At 39.3% G+C, this 13,229-nt stretch overlaps 1 protein-coding gene across 2 annotated transcripts; it reads right to left on the bottom strand.

The window, feature by feature from the left end:
- Nucleotides 1–10,395: 10,395 nt before the first annotated feature.
- LOC308617182 (C-X-C motif chemokine 6) lies at nt 10,396–12,632 on the bottom strand. Of its 2 annotated transcripts, XM_081233998.1 has the most exons (4): nt 12,417–12,632; nt 12,124–12,256; nt 11,916–11,999; nt 10,396–11,537 (listed from the first exon to the last, which is right to left on the bottom strand). In XM_081233998.1, the coding sequence occupies exons 1-4, from the start codon at nt 12,520–12,522 to the stop codon at nt 11,519–11,521; spliced, it is 342 nt and encodes a 113-aa protein (XP_081090124.1). In that variant the 5' UTR covers nt 12,523–12,632; the 3' UTR covers nt 10,396–11,518. The 2 variants fall into 2 exon arrangements, with proteins under 2 accessions (XP_081090124.1, XP_081090125.1); XM_081233999.1 differs by lacking the exon at nt 10,396–11,537 and having other exon boundaries at nt 11,964–12,031.
- Between the last annotated feature and the right edge of the window lie 597 nt (nt 12,633–13,229).

The following is a 13,229-nucleotide window of genomic DNA, read 5'->3' as shown; positions in this document are numbered from 1 at the left end:
AAATTCCTGCTAAATTTCATTTTAAGCATCCCTGCACACTCTCACTCCCCCCTTCTCAGTATCCATCTCCCTTACACATATTTAATACTCTACTCAGGCAAGAACTAGACTGAAATATTACATATATTTTCTTTGTATAATTATGTAATATGCCCTGCCTTTCCTATAATGCAATTTAGAGGCCTTATAGACATTTTATGTGTATCTGAAAGCATAAGTATGCGGCCCTTGGAAAAGAGAGTTATCTTCCCTTTCCAGTTGCCAAGGAAAGCAGATGTTCCTATCTTGGTTGTTGATAAGTACTGGGATTCATTTGGAGTATGTGGATAAAATAGGAGCCAATTACCATCAAAGTCTCACTTTGCATATTAGTTTATGGGCTTCTTTCTGTCTTCCAAATATATTATCTTTTGTAATTTTATCCAGAAACTAGAAGCAAACTCATCCTCTTTCCTGTTATAAAATAAACTACTTTTTTCTATCATCTGAGTATACCCTAGAAAACAAGACCCAGCAGCTTTATTTTTCATTGTTAATCTAGCTGAGAAATGTATAATACAATTCACTGTAAAAGATGCATAACCTGCAGATGCATGTGGGATAAAGCATGCAAGTTCCTCTTCATCATTACTCCATATTCCCGGTCTCCGATGGTAACCATTGGTAACAAGTTGGCACTAGTTTTCTATTCTCTCTACATTTATATACACACATATACATATACATAGAGCCACACACATAATATTGGGTAACTTTTTGGCCAACCCAATACATAGAGATAAATATATAAAGAGGTAGATATAGATTTTTTTTATATAAATGGGATTATTATATAGCTTTTATCCTTCAAAAATATGTCTTCAGCATCCTTGCATGCTACCTCAGTGTCACTTTTCCCCACTCTTTTCAATGTCTGCATAACATTCTATAGCATGGGCTCTTGTTCAAATTCTATCCCATTGGTGACCTTGAAGGTGTTTCCATTTTTGAACTTTTATATGAACTGCAGTAACATCTTTATTCCTCAAGTCTCAGACACCAATTAAGGGTCTTGATCTCAAACCCCACATGATAAAGCCCTGCAGCTATGCAGAGATAGACCTGCACATCACATACTGGCTTGCATACGCTGTTGTCTGGATCTCTGCCCCATCTATGAGGCTTGCTTCCTCAACGGGACTGTACACTTTTTTAAAGGTTTTTAAAATAATGTTTATTTCTTAAAAGTTAACATGTGCATAATAGGAAACCGAAAAACACAAGAAGTAAAAAACAGTCATCCATAATCACAAGCAGTTTGCTGTTTGATGCGTCCTTCTAAATCTCATTTGTGTATCTACACAACTAAGCATCCATTTTTATGTAATTCAGATTTTACAGTCATGTATCATGCTTTTTCACACATCATGAATATTTACCATTTCAAAGTCCCACAGCTATATGAGTATTTTTATAACCAAGAATACACTACATCAACCCAATCTGGAAGGAAAAATATATAATCCTGCCTTTCTTGGCAATAAAAATTTCATTAAAGACAAAAATGGCAACAGGCCTCTAGATATTGGCAGACTTATGATTAAAATACTACATTCCCTTAACGTTAAATTAAAAATGAGACATAACACAGCAGAGTACACAAAGCATAATGCTTCTAAGAGGATTCATTATCTGATCTAAACAATTAAAGTATTAGCAAGAAGGTATGTTTCCATTGACTTACTTAACAATATATTCCTATAGCACAGCCAAGAGATGCACACACATCAACGGTTATTATCAAAATATAAATATGAACACATCCACATACATCCCTCCCTTTATACTTCCTCCTGTCCCTCTTCTGCCAACCTAATGAAAGAGTCCTGACGTATATTTCTGAGACGGTTTAACCATTCCATGTCCAAGGTGCTGCTTTTTTTTAAATCAATTATAACAAAGATATTTACAAATTGGTTAATTCACTAGCTCTAGTTTTTATCCTACATCGTCACCTCAGGTCATCTAAAAAGCTTAGATGTTGCGAAGTAAAGAATGAACCTTGGGCTTCCCTGGTGGCGCAGTGGTTGAGAGTCCGCCTGCCGATGCAGGGGACATGGGTTCGTGCCCTGGTGCGGGAAGATCCCACATGCCACGGAGTGGCTGGGCCCGTGAGCCGTGGCCACTGAGCCTGCGCGTCTGGAGCCTGTGCTCCACAACGGGAGAGGCCACAGCAGTGAGAGGCCCGCGCACCGCAAAAAAAAAAAAAAAAAAAAAAAAAGAATGAACCTTGTCCACAATAAACATAGGTACTTTACAAAAATGCACATATAGACCTATGGTTATAACCTAAAACTGTCTTCTAGACATGGAGATATTAACCAAGAGCCCTTCCTTTCACTCTTCCTCTTACCCTTCCACCAGCATTTCAATGACTAAGTACAGGACTACATCTAGCTCTAAGAAGTGGATTAACATAGACACTCCCAGAAGATACAGCCCTTCCTAAAAAACAACAAAAGAGCATTTATAAAGGGATTATTTTACTACCTCTACTTTTAATATATTTTAGGCATTAGGACTTGCTTATTCTTTAATGCACAGCAATATTAACTGAAATGCACAAGTAGAACAATGGTTAGACAATCTGAACGTCTAGACTCATGGGCACAGAATCCCCCTCTGTACACCTTTGAATACAGAGGCATGTCCAAGGTTTCTTTGAATGCCTCATGTATCCTATAATGTGTAAGGTAACACAATATACAGTAGGTCTTAGCTAAACAGTGTTAGTGAATAAATCAATGAATATGTATCACTAAAGGAAAGTTTCGTTTTCATTTCTAATCAGTCACAATTCTCAAATTAGACTTCACATGGCCCAAAGTACCTGTGGTATAAAAAGGTGATTTGGAAGGCTGGGCAAAAAGGATGAGGCCCCAGACACAGGTTGTCTTCCTCTTACAACTATGTCCAAATCTTACACAATATTTAAACTTCCCATTTTCTTTTTTCTTATTTATTTATACCTTTAAAATTTTAGAAGAAACTCTTAAAACATTAAATGTATAAGATTACTTTTTATCAAAAGAATGACTACAGTAAATGATTTCCAACTTTTAAAAAATTTTAAGCCAATTTTTCCTGTTGTTTAGCAGTTACTGACTATGCCTACTTAAGTTCTTATTTCCTGTTTTACAGTGTATTCCTTATTTTTCTCCACCCCATTTGTTTTCTTCTTATAACTTACAGTCTAGCAGTAGAACATATTAAATTAACCTGATTTTCCACCTCTCCCAACCCCAAAATTCATAGCGTAGCAGGTAAGCTTAAGGAAAATCTTAAGCTGAAAAAAATTAGTATCCTTCTAAGAGTGACCATGTGAAGTGAATTATAGAAAGAATTTCAACAGGAAACAGAATCAGGAGAGCAAACTTCCTTCTGGTTCTTCCTGAGTGATGATGGTATAGCCTTTCCCCGTTATTGTGATTAAACTATTGCTAATTCACAAATCAGATATGTTTGTATTCAACCATAAGCTCAAAACCATTTCCACAGCAAGATATAAAGTTTTTTGGCATTATTCATCATATCATTCTTTTTCTGTCCATCCCACCTCTCCCCTCTGCAACACGTGCTGTTTACTATATCTGTGAGTTTCACTGTACGCTTCCCCCTCCCCGACCCCCATACAAACACTATCCACATTTCCTTCCTGGTTCACTTACTAAGATTAGTCAAAAGTTCCTAATCCTTTTGGGGAAACTATATGGAAAGTCTTCTGAGCTAATGATGTTACTTGACTTAGTTGATACCAGGAAAGAGGTAGGCATGTAGCACAGGATCATCAACTCATTGTCTTAATCAACAAGTGTATTTTGTCACAAAAGACACATCGACAGCAAGGTTTGTGAGGAAGTATTAACACATTTCTTGAGTCACTAAAATTTCACAAGCCTATTAGTCAGCGTTTGAGGTAAATAACGTTTTGCTAGTTTTCATTTCTTCAATATATATTAAGTATCTACTATGTGCCAGGCATTACAAAGTCTCTTTGCTGTGTGACTTAGTCATTTAACTACTTCTTTTTTAAAAGTGAGCTCTCAAATATTTGTGCAAAGCAATGGGATATAAATACTAATTTGCTATTACTACTACTACTATTGCTAACTGCTGTTACTGTCACATGCATAATTTTCTTGGATTTCCATGAAGAGAAACATAATACTGACATGAATAACCTGACTATACAGAAATGGGTAAAAAATATTGTAAAATCAGTTATTCAAGCAAAAGAAGTTACTTTATGCAAAGTTATAACTTCAAAGAATGCTAGAAAATTAGTGTCAGAGGTTCTTGGGTTTAAAAATGACTTGACAGCTTTTTATGACTCTTACATTTTCTCCCTGGTTTTTTTTTTTGTGGTAAGTTACTTTATCTCTTTTTCCTTTAAGTCATTGTCTTATAAATAGCAGTGTCATTCAGGAAACTAGCAAGTTTTCTAAGACTCAGAACAGAACTTATCTGTTAGCTATTTTAAAAGAAAATATCTAGAGACACTGGAGGAACATTAGCCTTTAAAATTAAAACATATATTAATTTTGCATTAATTAGAATGTTTTGAACTGACATCTCCTAAATATGAAGGGGATAAGCCACTGCCTACAAATTAGTAATAAAACAATGGGTACACTAGGGGCAGGACAGGAATAAAGACGCAGATGTAGAGAATGGACTTGAGGACACGGGAAGGGGGAAGGGTAAGCTGGAACGAAGTGAGAGAGTGGCATGGACATATATACACTACCAGAGGTAAAATAGATGGCTAGTGGGAAGCAGCCGCAGAGCACAGGGAGATCAGCTCGGTGCTTTGTGACCACCTAGAGGGGTGGGATAGGGAGAGTGGGAGGGAGGGAGATGCAAGAGGGAGGAGATATGGGGATATATGTATACATATAGCTGATTCACTTTGTTATAAAGCAGAAACTAACACACCATTGTAAAGCCATTATACTCCAATAAAGATGTTAAAAAAAAAAACCCAATGGGTACAGAAGATCCTAGAGATGATAAAATGGAGGGTCAGTTTGTTAAAGCACTTTAATCAATAAATTGAAATACTAGCCAACAAAAGCTTCCCTATAAGTGCTGAAATCTAATATGTCTTCCATATAACTCTGAGTGGCCAAGAATGATCCAGACCTCAAATACTCTGGCACTAATGTAACTGAGGCTGTATCTTATCCAGGGGTGAGGCATGGTGTGGGGAGTGGAGGGAGAGGGGGGAAGGTGGAAGAGCTGATGGGGAAATATCTTCCTGGGTGCTGTTATACAGGAACAATGCAAAGTTTTGCAAGCCTGTGGATTTTTATTTTAATTATATTGATTGTTACTATTTGTTGAACATCAGATGCCTGACCATGCTTTTCTGATCCTCTTTTGCTGCATAACAAGCCAACTCCAAACTTAGCGGCTTATGGCAAAGGTTTGTAATTTCTGATAACTCTGTGTGGTAATGAGGGGTTCTTCTGTTTTCATCTTGCCTGAGCTCACTTGAGTTGGTGTGGTCAGAGGGCAACTGGAATGGCTGAAAAGTCCAAACTGGCCTCTTTCACATGGGAGGTGTTTCGTGCTGGCTGCTGGCTGAGATTTTTGCTGGGGCAACTTGGTCCTCCTGTTCGTCCTCCTCTTTTAAGTAGTATCGTTATATTTGTCATGAATAAATGAAGAAGGAGGAAGGAAGGGAGCAGGAGAGAGAGAGAGAGAGAAGGAAGAGGAGAGTAAGAAGGAGAGAAAAAGACAATGAAAGACAAGAGCCTTCCACCCTCCTCCCTTCCCATCCTGTTACCTTTCTTCTCCTCCTCCTGCTCTGTCCCTCTCCTCCCCTCCTCGCCCCTCCCCAGCCCCAGAAACCATGATGCACCTCCAGGATGCCCTTTCAGGATCCTCTGGAGGTGCACCACAGCTTTCTTCCTTTGCTGGGAAAGATGGCAGCAGATAACGCAGAACAAATGTCCCCCCTGGGCATAGCTCACCACCTGAGGGCGCTCTCTCACCCAAACTATGCCCACTCCCCAGGGGTAGCCCACATCTAATGGCTGGCCAGTGGGCGGATTCGGAGGTCTGCCTCCTTGCCAAAATTCAGAATAACTCTGCAAAGCCATGCCAGCTCCAGAGCTTCTCACAGGGCCACCTGAATCTTCTGTCACACAGCAGCTCTTCCTTTGCCCACTGCTGCTGGCTTAATTCCTGACAGATGTTAATTTTTAAAGCATTCCTCAAATTTCCTGCATGCAAATCTCCTCTCAGAGTTTGATTCTAGGCAATGCCACCTAAGACACTATTGCTCGCTCTCTCTCTCTCTCACTCTCTCTCTCTCAAAATATCTAGTTCCTTTTCATTCAGCTTTCAAGAAAAGCTTTGTCAGAGAAAACTTTGAGTGTATTTGCTGCCAAAAGACCTTACCTTAGGTTGAAAGCTTCTCATCTTTGTAATCGCCATATCATAAGGATCCTGCACAAGGTCCAGTATGAAACAAGATTACCAATAAATGTCAATACCGATATTTGATGGATTAATGTTTATAAGAAGGGAAATACATCATACATCTTTATAATGTTGCCACATAATTGACAGAAAATATATAGAGAATATGAATGCATTGTTTCCAGAAGCTTCCTGAAAAAGACTGGTGGAAAAAAAAAGATTTCTTAGAAGCACTAAAAATTACTCATTCACACATAGGTATAAAGAATGGTAATAAATATGAGAAAAATTAAGGGTGCTTAAATGATTGAATCCTCAGTTTTCTCATTTAAAGAGGAGCTTGAATTAGGAGGCTTGAGAAAGGAACTAACATTTGTCAAGAAACTACTTTGTTCCAGGTTAGTCTTTATTGCCTGAGAGATAGATATTATTGTACTGCTTTTACAGATGAGAAAACTGAGGGATGGAGAGGTTAAATAAATTGCCAAAGTCACGTAGCTAAAAATACTCAAAACTAGACTTGAAATGCAACTGCTTTGACTTGCACTTCACCACAAACTACAAAGAAATATCACTGGCCTCTCTTGCTGGAAGTGAATCAAATCAACTATTTTTCTCTTTGTTCAACCCAAGAGGTGGGTCAGAAATAATCATCACACATTTATGTGGTAGTGGAAACACATCCATTAAGAACACGGATTTTTCAGAGGGCAGGGGATGTTCTTGCAATTTCTCAATATTTAAGAAACTGGACTCTAGACTTTGTAGAAACAAAGTTTTACACCTAAACTCTATGTCTTTCTATGTCATTATTTCACTTTACATACTTGAAGTATGAATAATCCTTGTCATGAATATAATATTAATTTTGCTGACTAAAAGCCACTGAGGACCGTCAGCCAAAATCAGAATCACGTGCACTGATTCTGATTTTGGCTGGTGGTCCTCAGTAGTCAGGGAGGCAAATTGAAATCCCCACGTGTTTCTTCTCTCTGGTAAATTTCTCAATCTGTAACATCCAGGAAGGACTTTTGAAGTTATGAACAGCCTGAGAATTACCCACAGCAACTCTTTTCCTCATGCAAGAATTAAAACTATGATAGAAAAACAAAGCCACTAGTCATATTTTATCATAGATCCTGTCATGCCTTCAGGAACTGAAGGATTATGTAAATGTGTCACACCCAGAGGCAAACAAGAAAGTCTGGTAGAATGAAGGGCATTGATTGCACATAAAAAATTGTTTGGATTGGGGGAGTAACGTAGAGTAAATTTTAGCTGAGCATGTGTTCAATTCCCATTGATTTCATATATGAGAATGAATTTCAGAGGGATAACAGAGTGAATATAGTATTTAGGAATTTAGAGGAGGAAAATAGAAGGTATATCCTTAGAAGATATACATTAGTTTAATTTCCCCCGGATATGTTAGTCTTTGAGTTTGTTACTAGCAGGATTAATAGTAACAGAAGGATTGGTGAGTAGTAGCTGTCACTGAGGTTCTTGTATAGGTTATACTTTGGTAATATACTGTGATCTATTTTATTTGTAGAACAGCCAATTATGGCATGAGCATGACAAATACGATTTCAAGAATATTACAGTAAGGTCTTATTCTATGATCTATAAACAAACTAAACTTATAAATCTTGCTTCTGGGAAAAACAAACATCTTGAATTATAATAAAGAAGTAATCAGTATTACTTATTTCTTCACATAACTTTTGTTTTGTCCATCCCAAAGACATTTAATATGCTTTCATTTGTTATTATCAGGCACTTACTCAATGAGTATTTTGGGGCTGATACAATAAATCAGGGATTGCTTAAAACACTGAAATTTATAATTCAAACATTCAGAGTAACTCGTTTGTTTTTTTAGGATTAGTGTATAACTTATGGGTTCAAAGGGGAAAAATGCTATTTGAGAGAGCAATAAAATACCATAGAAGTTTAACAATTTTTTAAAAAAATTTGAGGTATTTTATGATTTTTTATATTGTTGAAAAAATTGTCAGCAAACTCATCTCTTTGAATCTACTCTAGGTTTTTTCATATCTTTGTATCTCTCTGTTTCTCTCACACATACATTCTCTCTCTATTACATAGATATATTAATATGTAATAATAGAACATTTATTAATCTAATTGATATTTGATATATATGGAAAGAGATGAAAAGATGTAAAATAACTTAGGTTAGATATAGATATGTTAATAATATATTAGCATATATTAATAAATACAAATACATGTTAATATAAGCATATATAACATAATTAATCCAATTGGGGGATGCGTGTATGTATACTAATTGGATTAGTCTCTTTCCTTTTGTTTTCTTGCTCTTCCTCAGAATGAGCTATTCGCATGAAATTGCTATTTTAATACCAGAGAGACAGTGGGACTTGTTTAGATCACTTATCTTTTAAAGCACCTACTATGTGCTAGGCACTGTCCTAGGAACTGAGGTGAACATCATAAACATAGCCCTGCCCTCATGGAGCTTACAGTGAAGGTGGAACAGACACTAAATAAATGACCACATGTACATAGTCTCTGTAGGCTCTACAGCCACGTTGGTGACAAAATGCTATGAAGGGAAAGAACAAAGTTCTATGACAGGATACAAAAGGGACTTTAATCTAGTGGGGGGAAGGGTCAGAGAGGCCATGAGTGACACGTAAACTGGCCTTGAAGGAAGCATGGGAGTTAGTCAGGTGAAAGTGAGGGGTCAGTGTTATAGGCTGAAGGGACTGCACATACCAAAGCTCTTGTTGGATGACTTGTAGGCAAGAAAGAGAAAAGACAGTAAAGGAATTAAAATTTATTCAGCACCTACCATGAACCAGGTGACTGATTTTATGACACTATCTGACAACCTGAGTTTCAGGATAATTTATTAATTCATTAAAGTTAATCTGTATCAGGTATTGGGGATGCAGAGATGAACGAAATATGGCAGATGCTCTGGGAGAACTCTAAGTAGAGTAGGGTAAAAACACTTATAAGCAAGTAAAAGCAATGCAATGTTGGCTATTCACATAAATTCAAATATTTAGAAGATACTATGGGAACATCAAAATGGAAACCACGAGTTCTGCTGGGAGTGCCAAGGAAAATTTCATGAGGGAGGTGTTGTTTGAACTGAGCTCTGAAGGATGAATAAGCTTCCTCCTATAGACAGAAAATGGGAAGGGCCTTCCCGGTAGAGGTAGAGGCCCTACCAAATGCAAAGGCCTGGACCTGGAAAGAACATGCCCTGTAAGGGAGCTAAATTCTTGACTGCAAAGATGCTAGGGAAAAATGAAGTTGAAGTAATAATCAGGAGTCATGAAACAGAACCTAATTTGTCATACTTTGCAACATGTATTTCATGTCTAGGAAACAGGCAGCAGTAAAGGATTTAAGGTAAGGAAGGCTTATCTATTTGTGTTTTCTAAAGAACCCAGAGATTGTTGGTGCTGGGAAGGAGGAACTGGAAGGGGAGTGAGCTCGGAAATAGGTTGAACTAATGCAAGGACACTAGGAAATGAGGGTCCTCTCTGCTAGCCAAAGAGGAGAGTGGTTAATTTTTATAATAATGTAGAATTAAAGAGGAATGACATTTTTGTAGCAGTACAATAAAGAAGAAAGAACTTGGGCTTCCCTGGTGGCGCAGTGGTTGAGAGTCCGCCTGCCGATGCAGGGGACATGGGTTTGTGCCCCGGTCCGGGAAGATCCCACCTGCCGCGGAGCGGCTGGGCCCGTGGGCCATGGCCACTGAGCCTGTGCGTCTGGAGCCTGTGCTCCGCAACGGGAGAGGCCACAACAGTGAGTGGCCCGCGTACCACAAAAAAAAAAAAAAGAAAGAAGAAAGAACTTGAGTAAATTTTTTAAATCTTTTATTGTTTTTCCCAGAGAACAAAGGAAGTAGCATAAACCATTGAGACCACATTTAACAAGTGCAATTTTAACATAGTAAATGTGATGCATATGTAATTCTTTGTAACAAAATGGTCAAAATCTTTAAAAGATACAGTATAAGCATCTGCAAATCTTAGCTGGGCAGTGCATTTTTTTTTTTTAAGCTGCATGATGAGTTTATATTCAAAGAGCTCAAATATGTTTTCAGAACTTTCAAAGTATAAATCATTGTTAAGTTTGCCTTTACTCTTTTTTTTAACATCTTTATTGGAGTATAATTGCTTTACAATGTGCCTTTACTTTTAAAGGATGTATTTTTATAAAAACTAGAAATAAGGAATTTACCTAGTTCCTAGCTTCTTCATCAATCCAAAACATATACTTAGAAATATAATACTAGAGATATAATACTCTTAATAAACTAGATAATAAATACCATAAAAATCAAAAGTTTAATGAGTAAGTTGTGACATTATGTCATACTAGGAAGACATCAAATATCTAAATGTATAGGAAATGAATACATTAGTCCTTATAGAACTCATACATTTAGAAATTCTAAATAAGGAAATATATTCTACACAGATAACTGTATAATACATACAGATTTCTAATGCAATATAACTTAAATAGCTAACCAGGGTCAAGAGTAAGAAAATTCTCTAACATATTCCTCAAGAAACAATACTAAAGTAGTTCCTATTTCATGAAAGAGTGAGAATAACAGTTATCTCCATATACAGCATTCTAATGAAATATCATTCCCACATTAAAGACACAGCTTTTTCCATAGCACTATAAGAACTATATTCTAGAAATACAATAGTCACTTTGAAAGATTAACAACCAGTGATTCTTGATTCACAATTTAGTTAATTGCCAAAGATTTCAGTAGCATAGCAGATAAAATAACAGAAATAAGGAGCAGGAAATACTATGCTAAACACGCCAAAAACTGAGCAGAAAGCTGCAGGGACAAACATAGTTTCCCTCCTCTCATCTCTCTCTCATAGTGGGGAATTCATACAGAAACCTAACTCACTGGAGAAAATCAGCCCTTGCTTCTTGTCTTCACTGGGTCCAGAGATCCCCAGAAAACTCTTCTGCTGAAGAACTGGGCAATTTTTCCAATGCACGGTCCTTTCTCTTAATTTTTCTTGTTTCCACTGTTGGGAAAAGAATTACATCAGTATAACCAAATTTCCACACACCTGTCTACCCCAACTTGTTTTCAAAACAGAGTCGAGGGTCAATAAAAAGCAAAGGGTGGACTTAAGGTCCCTAGTAAGAACAACAACAAATACATCTCAGCGGTGAGTTCTGTGTAACCTCCTAGGCAACTACACATGACACTTGTGATAAGGGTTTTCCCAGGACATTCTAGAACAACTTTCGCCCCTTCTCCCCGAACATCCTTTTTTTTTTCTTTTTTTTCTAAGCGTGGCTGGAATGTGGTTGCCAAATCCCACGTGGAGAATAAGGACTTTGAGGAGTCCGCACTCCAAGAGACATTCAGAAACCAAAAAGATCAAGGTGACAGGTACCTGCCCAACATTTTCTGGATGACCTTCTTGATCAGAGGAGCTTCTGGGTCCAGACAGACTTCCTTTCTGTTCTTCAAGGTGGCTCTGCAGAGAGAAAAGAAGGATGCGCCCATGAGCTGCGGGGGCTGAAGTCAGGGCTGGGGAGACATCACTCTTGCCAAGGTCACAGTGGACAGCGCTTACACCACTTCCACCTTGGAGCACTTACACCACTTCCACCTTGGAGCACTGCGGTCCTGGGGCGATCACCTGCAGATTACTGACCATTTTGGGATGAATCCCCGGTGTGGTGGTTAAGCACATGCAACGCAGCTCTCTCACTATGGCCGCGACAGGACCCGCTGGGGTAGAAAGAGAGACACGGTTATGGGCAGGTTGCTGGGAGATCTCTTCCCCAGCCAGTCCGCCCGGGACATTTCCCCACGCCCGGGGCGCCGCGGCCGCCTGGCAGGCGGGGCCGCTCCGCCTGCCGGGTGCGTCCGGCTGGCGGTGAGCTCTCACCGCTGGCGAGGGGCCCTGGCGGTGTGAGCAGCAGCAGCGCGAGCAGCAAGCACAGTGAGCCCGAAGGGCCGGGGATGCGGGCGGCGTGGCTGGATAGAAGTCTCATAGTGGCGAAGAGACAGCGAGAGGGGTTCAGGAGGGAGAAGGGGTGGGATTTGAAGCTCTAGAGCACCGTGACTTTTTCGGGTCCTCCGCATCCCTTTTATCTGCACTCGCCCCTTCCTCCCGGCAGGAAATTCAATCTTTGGGATGCTTGGGAAATTCCCTGGACTGAAGGGGGGCGGGGCAAAGGAGGCTGAGTGGAGCGGGGTTAGGCAGTGGGGTTTGGGGAGGGCGGCTGGAAGCCGCTGACTGCACCCGTTCCGCAGTGGACGAGTCAGCTCGCCCCGCGGCGGATGGAGTGCTGCGCTGCTCTCGCTGGAAGTGAGAAGCAGTCCTGCGGAGACTTCATCCTCGGGGCCAGCCTGGGCTAGCGAAAGCCAGCTTCTCCTGGGATACAGAGTCTTCTCAGAGATGCCCGTCGTCTCCATCTAAACAGGAAGACTGGGAACAAAGTAGCCCGGAGGTTTGACTTTAGAAAGATTTCTGAAATTCCTTTCTAATTATTATTAGTATTATTATTCAGGAAATGTAAGCCGTGATTAAAACTGTGCCAAACTGCAAGACCTTGCACTCCTGCTTGCAGACAGACCATTCTAGGTTCTTCAAATTAGTTTATAATTCTCTGGTCTTCAGCCAGCATTAGAAGCCAAGATAATACGATGAAGGTACCTCTACTCCCACTTGAAGTCAGTGGGAGGAACAGGCTCCAAA

The sequence above is a fragment of the Mesoplodon bidens genome, assembly GCF_964165515.1.
Source record: "Mesoplodon bidens genome assembly, chromosome: 1".
Lineage (NCBI taxonomy): Eukaryota > Metazoa > Chordata > Mammalia > Artiodactyla > Ziphiidae > Mesoplodon > Mesoplodon bidens.
This window is presented reverse-complemented; position numbering and strand designations above follow the sequence as displayed.